At 43.5% G+C, this 26,723-nt stretch overlaps 1 protein-coding gene across 2 annotated transcripts in view; it reads left to right on the forward strand.

Moving 5' to 3' along the window:
- NTN4 (netrin 4) overlaps window positions 1-26,723 on the forward strand; it is a 114,749-nt gene that overhangs the window by 73,696 nt on the left and 14,330 nt on the right. The window contains exons 5-7 of one of the 2 annotated variants that reach the window (XM_084797258.1): window positions 1,931-2,119; window positions 25,993-26,206; window positions 26,543-26,658. In XM_084797258.1, coding sequence (XP_084653384.1) covers window positions 1,931-2,119; window positions 25,993-26,206; window positions 26,543-26,658 — 519 coding nt within the window. The remainder of the gene's footprint in view (window positions 1-1,930; window positions 2,120-25,992; window positions 26,207-26,542; window positions 26,659-26,723) is intronic. The other variant, XM_084797259.1, reaches the window with a different exon arrangement.

The raw sequence follows: 26,723 nt of genomic DNA on the forward strand, positions 1-26,723 counted from the left end.
CTTCCAGGGGGGCCGGGAAATGTCTGGATTCTTATTCTAAATTACTTATCAAGGAAATCTAAAGAATTTCTCTGAAATTCCTAGCGTGCCATTTTGGTCTTTTCCACGGAAACCCGCTGCATATCTAAACACACAGATACATGTCACTTGGCACTAAAGACTGATAAGCTTGGAGATGTCACTGAGGAACAGTGAGGCCGCCTCTATTACTGAGGCTTTTATAGGTTTTATAGCTTCCTTATGTTCACCAAAATGACAACAGCTGAGAAATGCTGCTTCATAGAAGACAACTCTAACTAGGCCTGATGGTCACTTGAAAGGCTGAGACAGGAGAATCTCAAGATCAAAGCCTGCCAAGGCTATAAAATGAGTCCAAGGATAGCCTGGGCGACTATGTGAGATGCTATCTCAAAACAAAGAGTAAACAGGCAGGCCAACAATATGGCTCAACTTGTAAAGGTGCTTGCCACCAAGCTGGAAGACCTGAGCTCCTCAGGCTCCACAGTGGAAGAAGACCACTTGAGTTCCATCTGGTACCCACACGGTAGAAGGACAGAATTGATTCCTGCAAGTCGTCCTCTGACCTCCAAATGTGTGCAGTGGCATACACATATGTACATGTGTATACACACACACACACATACACACCTCTTGACCAACATGTGTGAAGCCCTAGGTTTCATCTCAGTACCACAAGAGAGAGAGATATAGGCTCTGTCCACTGTCCTCCAGATGTTTCTGTGAGATGTAGGCTCTGTCCACTGTCCACCAGATGTTTCTCTCCAGGTTAATGGATGAACATGAATTATGGCTCGTATCTGCAATATACATTGTTCTTTGCCAATCATGCTGAGAGTCGTAGGCTTTCTTCACAAAGGCAAGTGACCCACTGACCTTCAGAAAGTAGCAAGACCAGGAAAGGTCAAGTGTCCCCATCAAAGAGGAAAACTGGCAGCCTCTCAAATATCTTTCCAAAACAAAAGCCAACCCCAAGGCTACAGATAACCAGAATACCTTTGCCTGAAAGGACTTAGCTTCACTTTGACAACTGTTGCAGTTGCTTTTCCTGTTGCTATGATAAAAATACTCTGACAAAAGCAACTTTAGGGGTTTCTCTGGCTTTTAGTCCAAGGGCACAATCCACCATGGCAGGAAGTTACGTATAGGAACTTGCAGCGGGTGGCCACATCGCATCCACAACCAGGAAACGGGGAGAAGGGGAATGCACAGGAGCGCTCGACGGCTTTCTCCAATTTTGTACAGCCCAAATTCCTTGCCCAAGGAATGGTGTGGTCCAGTTTATGATGGATCCTCCAGGATCAATGAATGTACTGAAGATAATTTCAATAAGCATACTGAGGCCAATTTCCCAGGTGATCTACATTGTCCAGCTAACAATTAGCACTGACCATCACTATGACATCATATACATCAAAGTATATATGTTAACACTTTACAGTACCAATATATAATGAAAATTAGAAGTGTAGGTGAGAAGGGTAAAATAAAGTGGTACCTTTAGCAAAGGAAAGTAAGACAGTTCTTTTGGGATTTTTGTTTGTTTGTTGTTTTGGTTTTTGAGACAACATTTCTCTGTGTAGCCCGGGCTGTCCTAGAGCTCACTCTGTAGATCAGGCTGGCCTCAAACTCAGAGATCCACCTCCCAAGGGCTGGGATTAAAGGTGGTGTGCCACCCCCACTACCGTCACCTAGTTGATAGCTCTTAATATATTCCTTTTTGTATTGTCTTAGCTCTTGTACTATATATTCCCCAATAAGTAAATATAAATAAATAAATTTAAATGGAATTTAAATTTAATGATGACCTTATTGTCATATTCTGTATGCCTTGACCTATCTTAACATCTTGGCCATTAGAGAACCCGCTGCTACAGTGTTTTTATGCCCCCTTCCTGTCTTGTGTCACCAGCCTGCAAGTGCAATGGGCATGCCGACACCTGTCACTTTGACATCACGGCGTGGGAAGCGTCAGGGAACCGCAGCGGCGGCGTGTGCAACAACTGCCAACACAACACGGAAGGCCAGCACTGTCAGCGCTGCAAGCCCGGTTTCTACCGTGACCTCAGGAGGCCCTTCTCGGCCCCTGATGCCTGTAAAGGTGAGCACGTTCATGGTGCCCGGGGCGATTTGTACAAGGAGCCATATCTTACGGTCCTTCGCTTTTTCCGGACCCAGCGGAGAGAGGTTTTGAAATCCTCAGACAGTAGGCTCTAAGGTAGCAGATCATTTCTTATCAAACGTGGCAAGAGCTTTCAACTATTGGGTCAAAACAGTCCCTTCTAGCTCCCGATAAAGAAGTCCGCTTCGCGCAGCAAGAGAACAAGAGTAAGAGTGACGGAGACAGGGGTATATGAGTAACGAGTACACCCTGCGCGAAGATACGCTAACGAAATGGAGTGGCCACTTCCGCTTTGGCTGTGCCACCATTTACCTGAGCAGTGCCCTGAACACCTGGGGGTGGGGGCGGGGGGGGGGGAAGCATGGGTTTTCATGCCATTGAAAGTACACTTCAGTTGACACTGCTCACGTGTATCCCGTTACTGTGCTAATTCAGGGCATAGCACTTTTATGCTCTCTCTGAGAACACTGAATCGCACAGGCTAGGTTCCGCGGCTCTGTTGGCATAGCTGCCGGACGTCTGCTTGAAAAGAGAATTGACTTGTTAAAGGTCTGCCACTTTTTGTGTGGCATTGCCACATGTGAGTATGAGGCAGGCAGGCAGAGCCGATGTATTGTCTGGTGCGATGAGGAGCTTAAAAAAACCACATTGGGATCTGCTTGCCTCTCAACTGGGAGTTCTCAGACAAGAGAAACCACTTGCTTATCAGTGGCAGAGACCCTAGGTTCTGGCATAAAGTTAGTCATCGGAGCCTTTGATCCCAGCACTCGGGGAGGCAGAGGCAGGTGCATTCCTGTGAGTTTGAGACCAGCCTGGTTGACTACGAAGTGATTCCAGGGCTAAGCAGAGAAACCCTGTCTCAGGGAAAAAAAATTTAGTGATTGGACAGAAACAATACAGTGGGAAATGAGCACTTTGAGATATCCCATCCCCCTCCCCCATTTAAGAAAAAATACACTGTTCTTTAAAATACATATTTTTGGACTTGGAGGGAAATGGTGAAATCTCCACCTCGCTTTGATGGGTTTCTTGCTGCAGGTTTCACCTCTTAAGCAGCGGATGGTAGAGAATAGCATGACCCACTTTTTCCATCAAATGCTGAATCTGGATTTGCCTCAGAGTACTTCACTAAGAGCACTAATTTACCCCTATCCTTGTTTGTATTCAAACTCTCATTTCCGTTTCAAACACATCCAGAGTAGGCGACGTCACTGCCACTTACTGATCCTATCCCAGTTAGTACAGCTCTTCGGTCTTCAATTTCTTTCTTTCTTTCTTTTTTTCTCTGTTTTTGAGACAGAGTTTCTCTGTTTTAGCCTTGGCTGTCCTCCTGGACTCACTTTGCAGACCAGGGCTGGCCTCAAACTCACAGTGATCCCCCTGCCTCTGCCTCCCTGAGTGCTGGGATTACAGGCGTGCGCCACCACGTCTGGCTGGTCTTCAATTTCTTAAATGCAAAATTCTTCCTTGTAGTGGTGTCACGAGAGCTAAGATACAGTAAAGTCATAAGATAAAGTGCTTAACATACGATCCGTGCTATAGAAACACATGTAACATGTCAAAAGCATATGCACCTGGGCCTGGAGAGATGGCTCCGTGGTTAAGAGCACTGGCTGCTCAGGTCCTGGGTTTGGTTCTCAGCACTGACAAGGTGGCTACCAACCATCTGTAACTCCAATTCCAGAGGATCTGATGCCCTCTTCTGTCTTGTGGGTACTGCACACATGTGGTACATATACATGCATGCAAAACACCCATACACATAAAATTTTAAAAAAAATACATCTTCAAAAAAAATAGTTACATCTTCAAAGTTCACAGTACTTTGCAGACTAAAACAAGCAATTCTTGTCTATGTGTGCTGACTAAAAGAACGGCGTACAAAATTGCTTCAATTTAGATAAACGGTCAATGCAACACAATTTGCACTGGAGATGTGAAAGGAGGTAGGAGTGTGTATGCATATCCTATAGCCTTAGTACAAGTGCCTAGAAATCAAAACCAACTACCCAGAAGATAAAATAGGAAAGGAAAGAGAATTTATCATTGAATAGACTTTATGGCTCCTTTTTGAAAGCAGGCAACGTTTTCTAGTGTGTGTAACATTTACTTCGAATATGACATTGTCCAGTGTACCTAGTGCGTTCACTTGTTTGCCCGCTCATTCACTCGGTGACTATCTATTGAGGACCTGTTATGCGCTGAGAGCTTAGGACGGATCAGGGAGCAAAGCAGAGGTCCTTGGCTTTGGGGAGCACGTGGTCTGCTAGAGGAGAGAAGCCGTAAGTATAGTTGCCAGGTGTGTACCGTGCAGTAAGTGCTGGCATGGGCTAGGAGCACGGAGAGCGCCACAGCAGGTAAGAGCATGAAGAGGAGCGACAGAGTGTGCCACGTCGGGTACAATGAGAAGGGAGGGTGGGTCTCAGGGTTAGACAGGTCGGATGAGGCAAGGTTTGAAGGCAGCGAGAAAGGTGGCTAAACATTTAGCCAAAGCGAGGAATGTTCTAGACAAAGGGAATGCCTAGAGCAAGTATTGTAAGACAAGAAGGAGCCTACTACGTCCAACGAAAATGATGGAGGGCAACTTGAGTGCATTAGAATAGGAGCTGGGAAGCCGTGGGGGATGAGACTAGAAAAGTGGCTCGGGCAGGGAGGCAGTGATATGTATCTCCAGACAACCATGTAAGCTTGGGATAAAACGATGAGCTGGTGCAGGGTGTCTGAGAAGAGCAGAGGAGGTGGCTCTGTGGTCAAAGGACTGAAGTCGAGGGCACCTTCCAGCATACTTGCACTTCTCTCGCTCAGCTTTAGTAAAGTTGACAAACAGGTGGTCTCCAAATTGTCACCCCTAGGGCAGTATCAGCAGCATCACCAGGAACATGTTAGATGTGCAAGTGCTTAGGCACCAACAGAGACCAACAAATTCACAAGACCTCTTAGTGGGACTCACAAATCTGAGTTCTAACAAACCCTCCAGGTCACACTGATGCACCGGAAGGTTTGAGGAACACTGAGAGAGATGTGTTCCCCCCTCCCATTACTCTACGTCGGTCAAATCAGACTCAACCTCCGATGTTTCACTAACTTTGAAGCATCATTATGGGATAGCAAGCACTTAGTCATTTCCATTAAAGAGTAGAAGGCAAACAATGAAAGAAATTCAGAAAGGTTCTTGGAGTTGGCAAGATTTTAGAGAGCCCTGACCCTCTTAAAAATGCTGATGTTCATTGAGAAGGGCAGAGTGACACACACCTTTAATCCCAGTACTTGGAATCCAGAGACAGAGGCAGGTGGATCTCTGTGAGTTCTAGGCCAACCTAGTCTACATAGTGAGTTCTAGGACAGCCAGAGCTATATAGTGAGACTCTGTCTTGATACAAAAAGATAACCCTCCCCACACACACACAAAAAATACCAAAAGCAAAAATAAAGTTGATGTTCAGTTTCTAGGGCACAGGAAGTAAGTCACTGCAAAAAATTAATTAGTAAAATATTGTGTATTTGCAACATGTTTTAATGCTGTATAGTTCAGATTCACTTAAAAACTTATTATTCACCGATTTGTATTTTAAAAAATTGTCTCCATGTGTTTGTGTGTGTGTGCATGTGGGCACATACATGTGTGTGGAGTCAGAGGACAGCTTTCAGAAGTCGGTTCTTGGTTTTTACCTTTGCTATAGACTTCAGGCTAGTTGGCCCACAAGCTTCCAGCACATTTTACTGTTCCTATATCTACTTCTCATCTCCCCATAAGAATGCTGGGATTGCAAATGTGCTACACTGCATCTACCCTTCTTTTTTTTTTTTAAGATTTTACTTTATTTTTAATTCTTTGTGTGTGGCTATATGCACATGAATGCAATGCCCTCTGCGGCCAGCAGAGGGCACCAGGTCCCCCAGAGCTGTAGTTACTGGTGGTTATGAGCCATCCAAGATAGGTGCTGAGAACTAAACTGTGCAAGGGCAAAAAGCACCCTTAATTGCTGAGCCATTTCTCCAGCCTCTACCCCTTCCTGGCCCTGCTTTTTTTTTTTTTAATTATGGGTTCCTGGGATCAAGTTCAAATAGTCAGTCTTGCATGGCAAGCACTTTTGCTCTCTAAACCATCTCCCTGGCTCTTACTTACCAATTTTTATTTTGTTTGGCTTTTATAAAATAAAAGGGCAAAAAAAATGCATGAAGAATTAAAACAGGTGAAACTTTTTTGAGTCTGACTAATAGAAAAACAAAAAGTGAAAAGGATTCCCGGCAGACTTGGAGCCAAAATGAATATCTTCATTCCTTGCTTTTGTTTTATTTTGGTTTTTGTTACTGTTCTGTGACAGGCTGTGATTCATATGCTTGCCAGATATAAAAATGCCATCAGCTCTGGCTTTTTAAGACTGAAAATACTCAAGAGTTTTTATGAGATGGGTACAAGAAATAAAACCATAAAAAAAAAAACCCCAATTCCTTGTGGCTGTTCAGAAGACCAATGCTGTCTCAATGAAAACTTTATTAGTACCATGTTAAGACTCTCTCAGAACAAAACTATACAAAACCACTGATTGAGTCTTTCAGCCTCTTAAGCTCTCCTAAGATTCCCCTGTCAGGGCTATTCCCATGAAAGTATCAGAGTGTGAAACTATGCTAATAAGCCATATTACTGACAGCCAGTATCTGCACGGTTCTTTGGGTACCACAAAGGGGAACTATGAAAGTGACTCATACCATCTCGCATTTTTAGCCTGGTTTTCAGGAGGCAGGTAAGGTATGGAGGAAGAGCGTTCTCTCTGTCTCTCTCCCTCTTCTCTTCTCTTGTCTTCTCTTCTCTTCTCTTCTCTACACAGTCCCTGCACTGCTGAGTAAAATGGCTCCACTTACTTCATGAATGCTCCAGGGTACATCAGGGCACAGACACCCATGTCCACTTCCTTCCAGAATACAAGTCTATGCCTTCACTTCCCCCTCCCGAGCCTGCATAGCAATCCACTTCTTCTGTGGAAATCCTCTCCGTGCCATATGTCTAATTGGCGAGGTGTTTGGGGCCGTTATCTAACGGCGTGTCTGTGCATCAACTGTTTCCCCGAGTGTCCTCTGCGGTGGTTAACTCTGACGATAAAGCGGATGACACACAAAACCTATCGGGTTTGTTATACAGACTCACGTGAAGTCGCCGAGAATCGCCGTACTTAGAAGCCTCCTCTCCATCAGTTCCTACTTCCCTTTCATGGAATGTAGTATCAAGAAAACAGGTTGATTTAAAACACACACACACACACACACACACACACACACACACACACACACACACACAAAACCCAGACTACTCCCTTGGGTGGCTCCATCAGCAGCACGTACGATTTTACTCAGAATAACAATTTTATTTTATTTGTTGTACTGAGTTTGACCAAGGAAGAAGAACAATCTAGCCCTCTGTGTGTGGTCCAGAGACTAACCTCCTTGGCATCATCTGGTTGCTGCTTAGAAATGCAGAACCCCTGATCCCAACCCAGACGAAGTAAAAAATTCACCTTAGCAAATCCTCCTGTGACTGTATTGTATTAGAGGCTGAGGGGCTGCATGATGCTTCCCAACGCAAGTGAAAAGGATTTGGGTGCTCTCTAGAGCTTTGTTGAAATAACATAGCCAGACTGTCCACTTGAACCAATATCCACATCAACCAAAGATTTTTATCTCTATTTGTGTGCATATAAACTTAAAATTTTTAAATAAATTTTAAGACGTTTACTGAGAGAGAAAAGACAGGAATCTAGATACATGTGTTTGATTCTCGGAAGAACTCTAATTCCATGAAATGTAAGTAGAAGTTACAAGAAGGGGTATTTCCCTATGTTTTTCAACTTAGGAAGTGAGTCAATTGAAGTTTTCTTAATCTCGGGACGCTTCAAGGCCTAATTTGCTGCTGTTTGCTAGGAATCCTTTGTGTAGGGGCCGTACACGAGGCTTCACTTGAAAACATTTATTGTCCCCTCTGCCAGGCACTGTGGCAGGCACGGGGTCTGCAAGATGCCAGGGTCCTCCTGCACTGAGGTGATGGTGAGGTGCTGTAGGAGCCCGGGCTGGCACCCACTGGGCGCACAGGACTCCGTGCACCGTCCAGAGGGCTGACTATGAACAAGCTCCCTGACCTTTTTTCAGAAGTGCTCTGATCTGCGGACTGTTCTGATCCCTGGGTGACGGGAGGGAAGATGTGTTTCCTGGAGGGAGGGTAGGGCGGGAATGAGGACAGTCTGAGAAATCCCCTGCAGCGTTATCTTCATGGACTTCCTTTTTTATCCTCCTCTGAAACTATCCAGACATTTAGGAGGATAGCCACCTGGTCATTTTAGCTCAATGGCAAGCACGGTGACAATTAATCCTGGGAACCAGTTCTCAGGGTGGCTAGCTTCCTGCCCAATAACCAAGGACTTGCTGGCCCTATTAATGTCCTGGTTGGTTCTGTGCCGCCCACTCTCCTGATGGGCTAACTAGAATAAACCTCGCATGCACACTCCAGCTCATGTCACAGATCCCTCAAACCTGAATAAACATCAGGTCCTGCACCACATCAGCTGGCAACTATATTAATTCCTGGGAGCAATTAGATCATCTGTTTCCACTTCCTCTTTACTGCGGCCTTAACCAGAGTCTACTGTTGGGGGGGTGGGGGGCGGGGGACTGGTCCACACCACACATTTCGAGGCCAAGAAATCACTTCTGGGGATTTCTGAGAGGTTGTTTGTTTGTTTAAGACAAGTGGAGATCATTGAAACTGAATTTATTTACACAAGTCAGGGAAAGGCGTGTTTTAAAGGACAGTGCATCTAAGGTTTGCAAACTCTAGGGAAAATGTGGGTCTCCCAGCTGAGTTTAGGGCTAAGAACAGAAACAGGCTCAAACTAAATGGTTGCTAGGGGCAGAGCAGGAGGGAGGGTTTTCCCCCTCTCTGTGGACTGAGCCACTCTGAGCAGTACTGTACTTCGGAGGGGACATAGTTCTTTCAAGCAGACCTATTTGAAACCTCTGGTCTCTTATGCGACTATAACACCTGTTGGTTTGTCCACGGAAGGTGTATTTTAAAATGGGCAAAAAAAAAAAAAAAAAAAAAAAAAAGCCCGGTTCCATGGCACATGCCTGTAATCCCAGCACTTGGGACACAGAGGCAGGCGGATCTCTGTGAGTTCCAGGCCAGCCTGGTCTACAAAGCGAGTCCAGGACAGCCAAGGCTACAAAGAGAGACCCTGTCTCAAGAGGAAAAAAAAAAGTGGAGAATAAGCTATGAGGTACCCAATGGTGTACTGTCTTTCAATGGGGATGGGGGAAGAGTCTTAACGTGTAGCATTTTTCGATTTCTATGGTTGTATGTATTCCCACCTTTTTTTCTGACTCACCCTTAGACATAAATGCTGGTAAGCATCCATGTCAACTGTCTTCTCCCAAGTGACATGTTTAGCCTAGGACCTGCTTTTCTCCAGGAAATTCTGTGGAAGAGATTCTAAGATGTCTGTTTTCGTTTCGTTTCTTATATATAAGACTCGTTTATTTATTATATATATAGTATTCTGCCTGCGTGTACACACACATTCCAGAAGAGGGCCTCGGATCGCAGTATACGTGGTTGTGAGCCACCATGTGGTTGCTGGGAATTGAACTCCGGACCTCTAGAAGAGCAGTCAGTTCCCTTAACCTCTGAGCCATCTCTCCAGCCCAAGATGTCTGGTTTTCTATGCAACCGTTTCAGAATAATTATCTGAAAATTTCAATCACAGGCCTTCTTATTTATATATATATATATATAGAGAGAGATTTTGTGTATGTATACATGTGTGTATGTGTGTGTGTGCGCGCGCACGTGTGTGTGTGTGTGTGTGTGTGTGTGTGTGTGTGTGTGTGATTCTTTAAAGCAGATTGTTGTAGTGAGCAAGTCCAGGATTTATAATAAACCTCACTTACCCCACACCAGCCTTGAGTCTGGTTCTATACTGGCCTATTCTGGGACAGTATGGCATTAAGCTACTGCCAGTATGTGATTGTGTTGGCGCTTAAATAATCCGTGGATCCAGTTCCTCCCAAAGTCTCTCCTTCCCTATCCCCTTCTTTTCAACACCAACAGATTTATTAAGTGTTGTGGAGGTGGGACACTAAGCGGCCAGGGTACTGACAGCAGTTCTATGACGCTTCTGTACAAATTTCCTTCGCTTTCACGGAGCATGTTTAAAACAGATGTTTGAAGGCATGCCCTGCAAAACAAAGTTAGCTTTTCTTAGGACACACCCAGTTAGTGTCTTTCTAATACATTTTATTCTCTTTAGTGTCAAGAGACATAATTTAAAACACTGTGTAGTCTTTCTCCATATGTAAAGAAGAGCAGCAACGATGTGGAATACCAAAGTCGGAACCACTCGGAAGGTTGGTGTGCCTTTCCTTCATCCTGAGTGGCCAAAATAAATGCAGCCTTTTAGGAGCAAGCGAATAAAAATAAACTTGGTCCCTCTGCTCTGAACCCCGAACCAAGTGTTTACTAAGATCCTATCTGGCTCCTTAGTAACAGTCACCCAAACTAGTGCGCTTGGATGACCCAAGTTGCTACCCACCCCCTGGCATCTTCCTGCCCTCTTCTTTCTGGCTTAGTCTAGAACTCAATGCACAGAAGAAATGCAAGCACCTTGGGTGGGTGGCCTTTTCCATCCTTCACAGGCTATTCCTATAGCCCATCCATACGATAAAGCCTACCTACACATTTCTCTTCACAAGGATCTTTATCAATTATTTCATTTTCCCCTCTAGTATACTGTTTTTCCTTTCCATTTGTCTTATGGGTAAAATCTTTACATTAATGAAATCCAGAACGCCTTACCCTGAAGCACAGCTAGGAACCAGAGACAGCCTCCGTTTTCTACCTCTGTGCCTGTATCCAGGACACTGCTGCTTGGGTGCCAGCGAAGTCTCTTGGGACGGTCGCCCACTGGTGGAATCTTTCTTTCCAAGTATGATTTGGCAAAGCCATGCAAGTTCATTTTATGGCATATGAACAACACAAGGCATCTCTGTCTTATTCTGAAAGCAAGTGTGGATGATTCCAATGTAGAACCAAAATGAAGTAACTGTCTTTGAAAAGCAAACTTTAAATAGAGCCAGCAGTGTGGCAACTACTTATTTTTAATCCAAAAAAGTGAAACCAGAAGGGTGAGAAGATGAGAGAAACAGGAAAAAAAATCAATATAGCATCATATAATAACCATACTAAGACAATTCTTTAAGATGATTGAATAGCACATGTTAACATTTATACTCTACCTATAAGAAGCATTATAAACTGATGAATAAAAGTCAGTAAAGGCTGGGCATGGTGGGGCACACCCCTTAATTCTAGCACTGGGTGGCACAGGCAGGAAGATCTTGAGTTCAAGGTCAGTCTGGGCTGCACAGGGAGAACCTGTCTCAGAGAGAGAGAGAGAGAGACAGAGAGAGACAGAGAGAGACAGAGAGAGAGAGAGAGAGAGAGAGAGAGAGAGATAGAGAGAGACAGAGAGTTGAGCTCAATAGTTGAGTATTTGCCTAGAGCTTCAATTTCCAGTCTCAATACACACACACACACACACACACACACACACACACACACAATCAATCAATTTGAGGAAGTGATAAATATTAGTAAAGTGTAGTGTCTCTCAAACAGAAAGTAAAGCTCATTGAATAATAAACCAGACACAATTTCACATTTGATAAGATGATAAACATTAAGTTAGCAAGTACGGTATATGGATATCAAGATCTTCAGGAAAATCTGGACAAAATTGGAAGGAAGTCGGATAGTATTGAATGACTGCTGTGTACAGACACTGTGCTGGGCAGTCACCAAGGCCACTCTCCTGGCAACCGTAAGTCGTGTTGGTTCCACTTTACAGATAAGGACACTGAGGCTTAACCTGATCACACCGTTTATCCAGGTTCATACAGTCGGACAGCGGCAAGCCTGGCTTTGAACCCAAGTTTGTCTGAAGGCAAAGCCTTGATGCAATCGATGTATTGCAAAGCTCCAAGGAATTCTACTCTATACCGTAAGCTGTTTGAAAACAAAATGAATAAATAGGGAGAAATAAGTATATATGTATGTGATATATATATATATATATATATATATATATATATATATATATATATATGATAAGAATCATTTATAGTATCTTTTTTTCAAAGTCTAGCATTTGGTGCTGCCTAGGGCTCTGCTTCCTGATTAACAGCCAGGTAAAATTTGAATCTAAAGAACCGCCAGCCTCCTATGTTCAATGGTTCTCAGCCTTCCTGTTCCTGTAACTCTTTCATACAGCTCCTCATGTTGTGGTGACCCCAAACCATAAAGCTATTTTCATCACTGCTTCATAACTGTAGCTTCATGTGTGACCCCTGTGAAAGGGTCCTTCAGCACCCAAAGGTTCAGCACTCACAGGTTGAGAACCACTGTCCTAAGGAGTCTTGCTACAGAAAATACAGAGGTGGTGAGAGTTCCAGACAGACCAAAAGAAACAAATAAGAAAAGAAAGGCACAAGCGAGTATGTGTAAGTGTGAAAGAGGGTAAATGCATTCAGAGTACCTAGAAACTTCCCAGAGAGGAAACCGAAACTTTCTATAGATACCCAAAAAGTGTAGAAGAATGTAGAGCGGTAATTTTTAAAACAAGTTATTGCCCTGGAACAAAGAGTAATAATTAGAGATAATTGCATGCAAGAAGAAGGAATTTCAGATTGATTAATGTGGGAACATTGGCTCCTAGTGAAAGGCATTATTTGGGGTGGAGAATGTCCCCTGCAGAGTTATAATACTTCTATCGCAAATAATAAATAATAAAACTGGACTAAGTGAAGCATTAAATGTAAGAAATAGCTGTGCCCAAGTGATTTAGCATAATTGATGTGCTTTGACCATTTAAGTTTTCTACAGGCTTGCTGAGGGTTAGGTTTGCTTTATTTTCCTGAGTCTAATAGTTCACCTTTATATGCAATAGTGCTAAGAAACTATAAGACCTATAAAGGAAGCAGTATGGTCCTTTTGAGGCTTCAGCAAAACAGAAAATCACTTCATGCTTACAGAGACATATACTTTCACCCATTCATTTAAAAAAAAAAAAGGCTGAGTTGCCAAAGTCGGTGGCTGCAGGCCTAGGCTGTAATGGATATAGTTCTTACCTTCTAGGCCTCTCATTGTACTGCAGAGATGACAGTGAGGCAGTGAGAGTACTAAAGGCCAAAGACTATCAGTCATTAAGAAATACTAGATTGGGGCCGGAGAGATGGCTCAGAGGTTAAGAGCACTGGCTGCCCTTCCAGAGGTCCTGAGTTCAATTCCCTGCAACCACATGGCGCCTCACAACCGTCTATAACAAGGTCTGGTGCCCTCTGCTGGTGGGTAGACATACATGCAGGCAGAACACTATACATAGTAAATAAAAACAAATCTTAAAACCAAGAATTAAAAAAATAAAACAACCCTCAGCTTACTCAAAGATCACAAGGGAATTCCCCTATGTGACTATATAATTAAAAGCTAAAAAAAAAAAAGTATTAGCAAGAGAAACAAATGCCATAACAGATAATAGCCCTGACTCATCCTATCTGCTCAGAAATGGCTCCATTCCTGCCAAGGTGCCTGTCTAGCTGATGAGGAGAATAGGAGTCCAGGAGATTGAACAGGTAGCACTTATTTTTAAAAAAAATCTTTTAAAGGCGTGATGAAGACAATAATAACAACCGTGGTATATGACAGAGCCAAATTGTTCAGAGTCAACCAAAGTATATAAAATCATATCTGGATGTTTCTTAGCAAGTTAGACTCATCTGTACACTCAGAAGCACTTTCTTTGGTTTAAAAAGCCACAAACTAAGAGTATAAAGTTGTTTTGTTTTGTTATTTTAAACCACATAAGATCTCCTAGATATGGCCAGGAATAAATAGAAACTGGCATGGTTACAGATGGTAAACAGGAAAGGAAGGACACATAAACCAAATAGAGGGTCTGAGCATCAGCCGCTGTCATAGATTAAAAACAAAGGGCAGGACATCAGTATTTATTTACATTATATATTTAAATTTTACCAAAGGCAGATAGGAACTATACTCAATGACCTTCATATACTGCTTAAGACATTAAATAAAAGCATATCTTATGTGCGATGGATTTTCCTGTGCCGTCTAATTTACGAGAGAATAAATTTCAGTAAATTAAACGCAAATGTTCATTTGGGTTACTTATGAGATTTAGTCAAGCGTGATTCGGTCAGAAAACTCTGTAAGTCTGACGTGTGTGTTGACTAGCATACATGGCTATCTCTGCAGATAGTGCACTTATCACTCCAAGGATCCACAGGAGGATGTTCCCTAGGAGCTCTCTGGCCTTTCACAGGGTGAGATTCATTTGCCATATTTTTAGGTTCATAGCTGTTCATTCACTGGCAAAACTGGTTGTTTATGTGGCTGTTGAGCAGAGATGACAGCAGAAGGAAAGGAGTAAACAGTGGCCCCCGGGATGATAGACCGTCTCTTTCATCTAGTATTCAAAGTCACACTTAATACATTTGTAACAGCTTATATTATCTCCTCTCTGCTTGGAACTGCGGCTCAAAATCACCCCCCTCAAGTCCCCATCCCCTGCCTCCGCAGCCAGCTGCCAGCTCCTGAAATGTCTTTGCTATTAAAATAAAATTTAAAAAAAAAATTCCCCATCAGAAGTTGGGTAGGACCTTGGCCTTTCCAGAAGAAAACAATGCTGGGAGCCTGGGAGGCGCTGTAGAGGGAGTGGTCACAGGGCACTGGTGAAAGGTCCCAAGCAGCCACTTCGTTCCCAGCTAAGGGCCTTGAACTTTAAATGCTGTTTTTAGAAACGCTAAATCAGGAACAAATACTTTCAGGGTATTTTGCTCTCGGTGTATCTTTTTGCCAGCAGAACAGCAAAAGTTAGAGAACTACCAGGTAACGCTAAAGAGCCCTGACTGCTGTTACTGCTGCGAGCGAGGTGTCTGTCTTAGAGTGGGAGAAACCCCAACAGGGACTGCAGTTCTGCGGAAGGTGAGAATGAGGGCGCGAAAAGGCAACCGTAATTCCTCTGGATTCCCCTACCAAGGATTTAGCTGAGAGAGACAGAGAGAGACAGAGAGAGAGAGACAGAGAGAGAGAGCCAAGAGAGAGAGAGAGAGAGAGAGAGAGAGAGAGAGAGAGAGAGAGAGAGAGAGAGAGAGAGAGAGCCGAGCACACAGTGGTCCTGCCATTGTTTGTATTCTTCCAGTCATGTAGCTGAGCAGCTTTGGCTCCTATCCTACATCACATTACAGACTCACTCTCTATACACAGTGGGGCTGTAAATCACACCCTGCTTTTTCATCATTCTCTGATTTACTACACGAGCGATAGGTTGATGATTTTATCCAATGAATGGACCGTGTAACCAAAGAGGAACTTAAGTCTAAAGCACAGGCTAATCAAGAAAGGTATGCTACTATTTGCCGCCACATTCCTCCCAAGGGCATGGTAGAGAGGCTAACTGGAAAGCCGGTTGGATTGCTTATTCTCTTAAAAAAAAAAAAAAACTCAAGTGGCATCTGTGTTCTCATATACTGTGGACTAACTCAAGTTGTAACGCTCGCTGCCTTTTGTCATTTCTTCCCCTTGCCCAAGAGATATAGTTCTTAGTATTTTCCCTCATATCTCTGGCTTCTAGTAGTTCATGTTAACGTGAAAGTTCAAGAACTCCCCAGTGAAAGCGTGAGTCCATAAGTAGGTGAGTGCATGAGTGTGTGGGTGGAGAGGTGGGTGAGTGGAGAAATCCATGGATGGATGATGGATGGGTGATGATGGGTGATGGATGGGTGATGGATGGATGATGGATGGGTGATGGATGATGGATGGATGATGATGGGTGATGGATGGATGATGATGGATGATGGATGGATGATGGATGGGTGATGGATGATGGATGGGTGATGGATGGATGATGATGGATAGATGATGGATGGATGGATGATGGATGGGTGATGGATGGATGATGATGGATGATGGATGGATGATGGATGGATGATGGATGGGTGATGGATGGATGATGGATGGATGATGGATGGGTGATGGATGGGTGATGGATGAATGATGATGGATGATGGATGGGTGATGGATGGATGATGATGGATGATGGATGGGTGATGGATGAATGATGATGGATGATGGATGGGTGATGGATGGATGAACAGTAGATGGTGAGCAAGCAGGTAGGTGGACGGGTGCAAGGATTGACAAGCAACTTAAAACATGTTAGCCAGAAAATAATACCAGTTATTTATTGATTATTTGGCACTACAAACATCTCATGTATTGCTAAAAGCATACACTAGCTTACTCATCTTCAGGCTGCCCTGTGACACAGGTATTGATCAAGTGTGAGTCTCACCTGACCAATGAGAATATTGAGACTTAAGGAAATGAATTTTACAAAACCTTATAAAGAATAAGCCTTGTAACCAGGATTTCAACTCCCGAGTTTTCCTCTTATTAATCTTCATTATAGTTCCTCTGCCTCGTTTTCTGTTTTTCTAAGAGATCTTACAAGAATATGTCCAAAGAGCTGTCTTTATTACCAGCTCCTGTAGCTGACGTAAGTGTTTAACTTTGGATGTACAAAGTTGTTTGAAGATGTGTCAACCCATTATTTAATTAGGTTTGTGCTTCCTGTTAGAAAATCCTCCAGAGCCTTTCCTGGAAACGTTCTAAAGAAGCAATGCCCATCATAGGTGTCTGCCTACAGACATATACGGCAGCCACCACTTGTAGCTCACTTAGCAATGATCAAAGTTCATTGCTCAAAGGGAACCTGCTGTGGAATCTTCTGTAAAGCAATTGTTTCCTCTACAGTATCTGCTTAGAATTTTTGTGCTATTGTTTAGATTTTCTTCCAATAGGACACACACCCCAGTAAATCATGCACTACTAAAAATAAAGCATTTGCATTATGTGAGAAGCCTTATGGGCCAGTGAAATGGCTCAGCTGGTTAAGGCCCTTGTTGCCAGTCCTGGTGACCTAAATTCGCTGCCTGGAACCCACTTAAAGGTAGAAGAAAGGAGCCAACTCCATGAAGTGGTAAACACACACACACACACACACACACACACACACACACACACACACACACCATATAGTGATAATTAGAAAATAATATATAGTCTTCATTACTGAGGTTCATGTCTGATGACAAGCAGAGGTCAAGGACTTAAAACATTATTTTGTGTGTCATAACTTTCACAGTCTCAGAAAGATAAACGCAGCACTTGTTTTCTCTCATTTGTGGCTTCTAGAATTTATTTAGACACAATCGTATGGGCATTATGTAACATGAAAGCAGAAGTGAAACTTTCTGGATAAACAGCGAATCGATCTGGGACACAAAGGAGAGAGGCTTAGGGGGACAATATGCTCAAAGTACATTATATACTTGTGTGCTGAATTTAAAAAGAATAATCAGCCAGGCAGTGGTGGTACATGCTGTTAGTTCCAGCACAAGAGAGGCAGAGCCAGGTGGATCTCTGCAAGTTCAAGACCAGCCTGGTCTACAGAGTGAATTCCAGGACAGCCAGGGCTACACAGAGAAACTGTTCTGTAGACAAAAAACAAGCAAACAAAGAGAGAATAATTAGTATTAAATATGTGTTAGAGTCTCAGACCTGAGCCATGACCTACAGACACCCTCTCCCAGCCCACTGGTCTTTCTAAACAATAATTACAAACGTGTGCATTCTAGAAGAGAAAAAGAAATGCAGATTCTGTGTGTCACATACTGACACATCAGACATTAGGAGTCAAGTATGCAAGGCAAGCCCCCCTTTTCAGTCTGAAAAGGCACGCCGTGGAGGATGTTGGGGCCTTCTGCCTGCAGCCAGTTCTGCATAGTTTCCCACTGGTATTTTTGTCTTGTTATTATGCAAAAAGTCACATTGACAGAAATCCATTTGCAAACGTGATAGAACCGCATTCTTCTCTGGTCATTCCTGACATGTGTGGCGGCTTTAAAACATAAGGTCCTACAGAGAGGTCAACTCCTAGGCATACTTTCCCCCCTTTTTCCATTAATGGAAAAGCTATGAGTGGAGTCCCATGGACAGGGGTCCTACAATATCTGCCCGTCTCTCTTAGTCTCCTGTGGCTGCTGTCGAGAGCCAAAATGATTTAACCAAACGACACAGTAACTGTTGGTTTAATCATCTCAAAATCAAGAGCTTTATGCTTTCGTGTATGATTTTATTTAATGTCATCTCTATGTTGTTTTGTACGTGTTGTTTTGGTATATTCATGTCCCATATTATATAAACTTTCCACATTGGTTAACAAAAAAAAAAAAAAAACAAGTAATAAAACCAAATGACAAGGCCAACAGGATAGTTCACCAGGAAACAGCACGTGTCATGCAACCCCGTGACCTCCATTTGATCCCTGGAGCATATGTAAGAGTGGAAGAAAGCCAGGGGTGGTAGTGCAAGCCAGTAATTCCAGCACGCAGGGAGGCAGAGGCAGGTGGATCTCTGTGAGTTCGAGGCCAGCCTGGTCTACAAAATGAGTCCAGGACAGCCAAGGCTACCCAGAGAAACTCTGTCTTGAAAAGGAAAAAAAAAAGCATAGAAGAAGAGAGCTGGCTGTATAAAGTTGTCCTTTGACCTCTACACATGTGCTATGGCAGACACACACCCACACATCATAAGAATACATACATCTTACATACACATACCATAAACTTATATCCATCCATAACACACATATATGTACATAGCCTGATAATAAAGAGAAATTCTCTTTAATAACATTATAAATCAATGCTGATTTGATATCTTGTTTTGTTTTGTTTTGTCAAGACAAGGTTTCCCTTGTGTAGCCCTGGCTATCCTGGAACTTACTCTGTAGACCAGGCTGGCCTCGAACTCAGAAATCCACCTGCTTCTGCCTCCTGAGTCGTGGGATTAAAGGCGTGTGCCACCACTGTCAAGTGGTTTGATATTTTAAGAGAGAATTCTGAAAGATCCTCATAATCAAATACCTAGGAAAAGCTTAGAAAGCTTAGTGAAGACACAGCAATACATAACTGCATATACTTAAATGACATTACTATCACAAGAAACTCAGTGTTTTAAAGATACACTATTTTCTTCTCTTTGTATTATGAAAGTCCCTTTATGTTAGAATAATTATTTTCTTTTTAAATTTTGTAATTATACTTATGTACAGAAAACTTAGCAGTGTACATTTAACCCAGTTTAGTGGCGAGCTCTTTAGCCTATGCTTCTTCCAGCTTGGCAATGCGAGCCACAGATTTAGGACCCAGGCCGTCGCCTCCCCAGTGGTGGCTGATCTCATCATATCTGTGGTTGTAGTTGGTCCTAAGAGCTTCCACCAGCTTAGCTAGAGCACCCTTGTCTTCTGAGTTAACCCCGTGTGAAGGCAACAGTGGTGCAAGTCTTCCTGTGGACCAGCCGCCCCAGCCTGGCCTTTCCCTTGAAGATGCAGTAGGGACCCCCATCTTTTGACATAGGGCAGGTAGGAAGACCACCAGCTCAATGGGGTCTACATCATGGGCAATCACCACTAGCTGAGTCTTCTTTTTATTTATTTATTTATTTATTTTACTTTTTATCAAAGAAGTTTATTTGTGTGTAAAGAAAGTTTTATTTTGTATTGTTTTAGGGGGGTAATCCCACAGATTTTTTCCACTTTCAAAAAATGAAAAGGGAAAAAAAAAACCAAAATATTTACAGAATAGTCATGCATCCAGAAAATCAAATTAAAAACACTTTTAAGAAAAGACCCTTCCCACTGCTTCTGATGTACATTTTTAAACTCAAACTTTAATTCTCAGCTCTACAGTTAAGCATGTTTCCCAACCTGGTCTCTAAGACAATAATACTTCCTGCCCCTCCAAAAGTTAACTTCAAGACACATAATTGAGGGGCAGGGCTAAAGATGGATATAAAACAGAATCTAAGATTACCAGGGATTGTGACTGTTCTCTATACTGCTATCTGCCGTGCTCAATGTGGATACTACGTGACTCACTGGCTCTTCTGAAAATTCATGAAATCGCTGTTCTAGATTTTCAGATCTTGGCCTGACAAGAGGAAAATCTGATTCAAAAGTTACCAGCCTCAAGCTGGCTTTGGCAATTACACCAGGTCCCCTTCCTCACCTTGAAAACACTTATTTTAAGATACACTGAATGAGATTCTGAAATATTCTTGTACATCAGAGCAGATTTTGTCCAGAGACCCTTAACATGAAGCCAAAAGGCAGAAGAATCAGGTCTAAACTAAAAATACATCGGCTCCAGCAGCAGCAAACGGGTAGCCGTTGACTTCATGGAGCTGAGCCTTCTTGTTCTCCACCAAGGTGGTGCCTGTATTGACCCCTGCTCGAAGGACTGGTGATCTCTTCGTTCAGATGTCCCCTTTCCCAGCAGCCTTTGCTTCTTGTCCTGCTTTGTCTCTGGTATGTACTTGTGGGCAAGCTTAAGCAACTGGGTAGCTGTTTGCCAGTCCAGGACCTGGGTGCACTGGTTAATGGAAGGAGGTACTTTGAGCCGCTTACAGAAGATGGCCCTTTGCTGCTGCTGCCTGATGTAGGGGACCATTTAATGAAGTGAGTGAGATCTCTTTTGGGCTGGATGTTCCTGCCTGATGCCGAAGTTCTTGGGCCTCTTCTCAAACAAAGGATTGATCGCCTTTTTGGCCTCCTGTTTCTTCACGATGGCGGCGCTAGGGCCACCTTCTTCCCCTTGGGCATCATGCTAGGCTAGACGAGAGAGGAAATAATTATTTTCAATATTTACTTTTTATTATTGTATGTATATGGTATGGTAGTGTGTGTGTATGGTGCACATGAGGGAAGACAGGGGACAACTTTTTTTTAAATCTTTTTTTGTTTATTTATTATGTATACAGTGCACATCAGATCACATTATAGATGGTTGTGAGCCACCATGTGATTGCTGGGAATTGAACTCAGGACCTCTTGGAAGAGCAGTCGGTGCTCTTAACCACTGAGCCATCTCTCCAGCCCCCCAGGGGACAACTTTCAAAACTTAGTTCTCTCCTTTGGATGGGTTCTAAGGACTAAACTCATGTCATGAGGTTGGCACACTGATCCTTGACCCTTTGGGTCAGCTCTGGAACAATTCTCATAAACTCTGAGTCTCTTCAAAGGGCAAAGATTATCTAGTTCAGCCTAAATCCCTATCAGTCTGCTCAGTACTTACTTAGCACATAGTAGCTGCTCATTAAATAATCATTGGCTAGGTGAACGGATAGATGAAGGCTGCCTTATGCAAATACACAGTTGTCTTTCTTGACATTTGCCAAGAGCTTTTGTCATTACATTTTAATTTGATTTGATGGCTTTTAATGATCTGAAGTGTATTATTACTATGTGTAGATACATGCATAATATCTCATTCAATCTTCCCTTGACTAGACAGAAACACAAGACTCGAAAGGTTAAAAAAAAAAAACTAAGCATTATAGAAGATAGATGTGATCCTCATATCCTACAATCTAGTCTGACAGAGAAAAAAGGGAAAACATCACTGTTTATAATGCAGAATAAAACACTAGCAAAGCTAGAATGAGCAGTGCTATCCAAAAAGAGAAAGAACTGCTATCCTTAGAGCAGCGGATCGATTGCATCAGTTATGGGAATTAGGACTGACTCCTTAAAGACAGCAAACTTGCCCCCTCGATAGACACCAGGACTGGCTGCCTCAGGAGCCAAGCCTGGGAAAACTGGAGAGGCGTGTGGAGGAATGGGGCACCTTACTTTTCCTTATGAGTATCATCATATTGCCTGGGGACTGTTGAGGTGGCTCCATTGATGAAAGTACTCTTGAGCACTTGCTGCCAAGCCTGATCCCTGAGTTCGGTCCCTGGCACCTACATGGTAGGAACAGAGAACCGACTTCAGCCACTTGTCCTCTGTCTCTACACACTTGCCTTGAGCACTTGCTACCGCAAACGAATGAGTTGGAGATGATGTCTAAAGCAGATGTGACGGTGTATGGGATTTCGAAAACTTACGGATGCAGGGAGGGCTACCCCCTCTCTCGATAAAAGCACAGAAAGAGATGAGAGTGGAGTGTGTCTGGAAATGGTAGGTAGGATTTAATTAGGGTAAAGGATGTATCCAAGGGGATAATGGAGCAGTAGGCTCGGGCCATGGCATGCAACGTTTGACAAAGGAGTGATGGCATCTTCTGAATTGCAAATGTGTCATAAATATTAGAATTTCTATTAGCAACCCTCATTTTTTCTTGAGTAAATAAGTAACAGAGTGAGAAAAAAATCTAAGAAGATAAATTCATACCTTTTGCAGAAAATGAGTAACATTCTATGCCCTTGTGACGGCTCCCAACCAAAGAAAGCATGTGAAAGGGTGAGGAGACGAGGTGCCATAGACTGAAGTGTCACAAACTTTACTCAGTAAAGTTTACTTGAGAACGCTGATCTAGCACTTACTAGTAAAAGCACAAAAGAGTATTGTGCTAGCCACCATTTCTTCAACTGTTCTCAGAAAAGTCATCAGGGAGAGCCCCCTCCAACTGATGGTGTCCTTGGCCCTGTTGTCAATCTTCCGTGACTTGCGCATTCTGCGGTATATTCGACACTGTTAACCACTTGAAACTTTCTCAACTTTTTTTTTTTTTTGGCATGGCTAGTTTTAGTTTTCTCCTCTCTGTCTGACCCTTAGCGAGCTAATCTAAGCTGCTTCTCCCCCACCTGTCTATATTGCTGTCCTGCCTGTGGTCATCTCCTTACTCTGTACATTTTCAGGGGAGTCTCACCATGTTCCCTAGGCTTCAACTACCATTGCCTGGAAACTCTTTAAACTGTTTTTGTGATCCTCCAACTTTGCTCCTGCGCCTCAGTTTCTTTCCAGTTGTCCATTATACCTTGTTAGCATGTCGCACAAAGACATCAGAGCTAATATATGTCTAATCTGAGCTCATGTTTTTCCCCTATTGTGCGACCTCCATCCTCAGCATAGGTCTATCTATCCCAGTCTTCCCTCGCTCCTCTCCATACAATGCCATTCTTTTTTATAAGCTACAAAGCTTAAACCGTCCCCAGCGTCTGCTTGCCCTTGACAATTTCTTTCTCATCCAGATGGTCTTTTTGTTATTGTTTTGTGATTCTTTTTCTTCCACGGGGCCTGAGCCTCAAATGCTCTCTATCTTTAAAGAACAAACACACAAAGCTGGCCCGTGGTAGCTCACACTTTTAATCCCAGCACTCAGGAGGCAAAAGCAGGTGGATCTCCGAGTTAGAGGCCAGTCTGGTCTACAGAGTAAGTTCCAGGACAGCCAGGGCTACACACATACACACTGCGGGGGGTGGGGGGGCACAAAACAAATACAAGCAGAACTTTTTATCCAAAGTTTTCTCCCACACTTTCTACCTTACATGTCCTTGTCAACTCTTGCTCCTTTCCTCCCCGTAACGTTCTACGTGCCTGCCAGAATTGAACTATACCCATGCCCCAACTCTGCTTGAAAACTTCCTAAGCCATTAAACCCATAAATCAAAACTTACCTTCTTGGAATAAACTCTTCCACAGTCTAGACTCTGAGTATAACCTGCCTTAACTCTATGGGTTTTCATTCTGCCCCATCTCCCTTCAACTCATTTCCACTCAAGTCCATCTCCCAGGTTGGCGCTGCTCTTACACGTGCTATTCCTACAAGGTGGAACCTCCTTAGCGTGATTCCACAAGGGTTCAGGCATCTACGGTGTTCTCAGAACCATGCTAGGGCCTCAAAAACAAAATTTAGAAGATAAAGATGTGATGGCCGATGGTCCCAAGCCTGTAGTAAGGCAGATGAGCATGTCAACAAATAAGAATAGGCTGGGATAGACACAAACTAGAAATATGTGAGGGAAGAAAAAAAAAGTGTAGCCCGGAGAGTGACGGAAGGAGGGGAGCTAGACAAGAAAGCATGTTAGCATCCCTAAATGGGCAAGATGGAGAGAGGCAGTGCCAACATGGCCAAGGGCATTGGCCTGAAGGAGCTTGGCATTTCCAGGAAGCAGTCAGAGCTTCCATATGATGCGCAAACGTGGGCAACAAAGGAAATAATGCACATGAACTGCACACGTAAAAATAAGATAGTAAATTTTATATGTTTTCACTGCAATTACAATTTTTTTTTTTAGTTGTTTCTAAAATGTACAGCGAGGGGAATTCCTCCCACCTTTTCAGCATATGAACTCTTTTATACCCAGCTCACACATCTGAGGACCACACCTTTGTGAGCCCTGGGGGATTATCTCAGGCTCTACTGCCTTCGCCTTTGCTGTGCTGCTATGCAGACCTCTAGTCCACCACGGTGTATGGGGACTTTTATTCACTACTCTGTTTTCACTACAAGCCTGTGAGTTCCTTTATGTCTGGCAGCACCTCTCATACAGAGATCCTACACATCTATAAGAATTTCTGTGGCTTGATTAATTAATCTACTACGGATAAACTTAATTTCAAACTCCACACTAACGGCTTTACATATATGATCTCCTTTCATCCTCCCAGCCATACAAGGAGTACATGTATGTGCATGTATACATATATGTATATATGTATGTATGTATGTATATATGTGTATGTGTGTATATATGTGTGTGTATATATATATATATATATATATGTGTGTGTGTGTGTGTGTGTGTGTGTGTGTGTGTGTATCGTTCCAAAAGTCATACAGTTGGAGCAATGAAGTCAAGTGGAAATTTGGATGTCAAGATTACTAATATTTATCGTTTTGAAAGGGAAAAAGGATAAAGTAGGGTCTAGAAATGTAGTAAACAGGTCATGGCAGGAAATCTTCCCTGAGTAGCAGCAGGCAGTGGCCACTGTGAGGAGTATTTTGCCTTTAATGTAGAAATCGGACACAGCATCAGTTAGAGGACCCAAACGAGGACATGGTTGATCATTTATAATGGACCAAATAAGCCAAGTTCATATAGGTTCACATGGACACTTTGTCCATGCGCACACACACACACACACACACACACACACACACACACATGTGCACACAAATCCCCGTTCAGTCTCCAGCCAGTCTTGCCTTTGAAAAGAGCTATCAGCCTTCACAGTTGAATTCTCTCTGGAATTCTCCTTAATCACATTCCGCGTGTACCACTGAATTGAATCTTTGCCTGTGAAGGCCTTCGTGTTGTTAAATGCGACGATCCAGTCTCTTTCTTCATCTTCTCGGCACTAGCCGGTTAGACAGTTGACGTCATCCTCTTCCTCTTCCTTTAAAGCCTTTACTTCTCAACCTATGGGTTTTGACGCCCTTGGGGGCCAAGTGACCCTTTCACAGGCCTAAGACCATCGGAAAACACAGATATTCGCGTTACGATTCATAACAGTTGTAAATTACAGTTATGAGGTAGCAATGAGGATAATGTTATGGTTGGGGCTCCATGAGACATGAGGAAGCGTACTAAAAGGTCGCAGCCAGCGTTGGGAAGCGCTGCTCCAAGGCATCCTCCGCTTGTGGTTGAGTTCTCGTTAAATATGTCTTCTCTACCTTCCTTGCTGGCTTATCCTTGTCACCTCAACCGAAAGGTGTTCACATCCAGCCCTCTCAACTTTAGAATAGATCGCATGGTTCTTTCTGCAGCAGACACGCGCGCTTTCTAATAGTAGCTTGCTTATCCGTAGTTGCGGTAAGCCCGTTCTCCAAGTGTCCACCAGCTGGCTAAGGGGGGAGGAGTCTCAGAGGCACGGTCTTGGATGAGGTGATGCCATTTGCCAGGAGATCCACAGCCACTCATCCATCCTTCGTGTCTTCTGTTGTAGCCTGCTCCTGCCACCCAGTTGGATCCGCTCTCCTTCCTTTCAGCTCGGTGACCTTCTGTGACCCTAGCAACGGTGACTGCCCTTGCAAGCCTGGGGTGGCGGGGCCAAGTTGTGACGCGTGCATGGTGGGGTACTGGGGCTTTGGAGACTACGGCTGCAGACCTTGTGACTGCGCGGGGAGCTGCGACCCGCTCACGGGAGACTGTATCAGCAGGTGAGTGTGCACGCCTCCTGTTCGTGTCTATGAGCGCCTCAAGCTTTCCGATTGGGCAGTGAATGGATGTTATTAAGAAGAGCACGCATAGCTGAGCATCTCTTTTTTTAGTTTGAAGAATCAAAAATTTGTTCTTGTGATCTCTGGGAAATTTGCTAGTTCATTAGCTAGTTCATTATGCCAAGTGAATTATTATTTTGCACAGGAATTTCTTAAAACAGCACTGGTGAAAAAATGAAAGTAAGGAAAAATAAACAGGAGGGGTTAACAAGACTCATTTTACTCGGTTCCTAAAACAGCATTTATGAAGTTTGCTACCTTTTTCTGCTTTGTTAGCAGTGCTGACATAGACTGGTACCATGAAGTCCCCGCCTTTCATTCTCCGCACAACGAGAGTGAGCCACGCTGGGAGTGGGAGGATGAGCAAGGGTTTTCTGCACTTCGACACTCAGGTGAGACAGACACACCCGCTGCCGTGGTTCCAGGTCTGGTCTGGTCTTGGGCAGTAGTGATTGTG

This window comes from Acomys minous (assembly GCF_964271855.1).
Source record: "Acomys minous genome assembly, chromosome: 9".
NCBI classification, from domain to species: Eukaryota; Metazoa; Chordata; class Mammalia; order Rodentia; family Muridae; genus Acomys; species Acomys minous.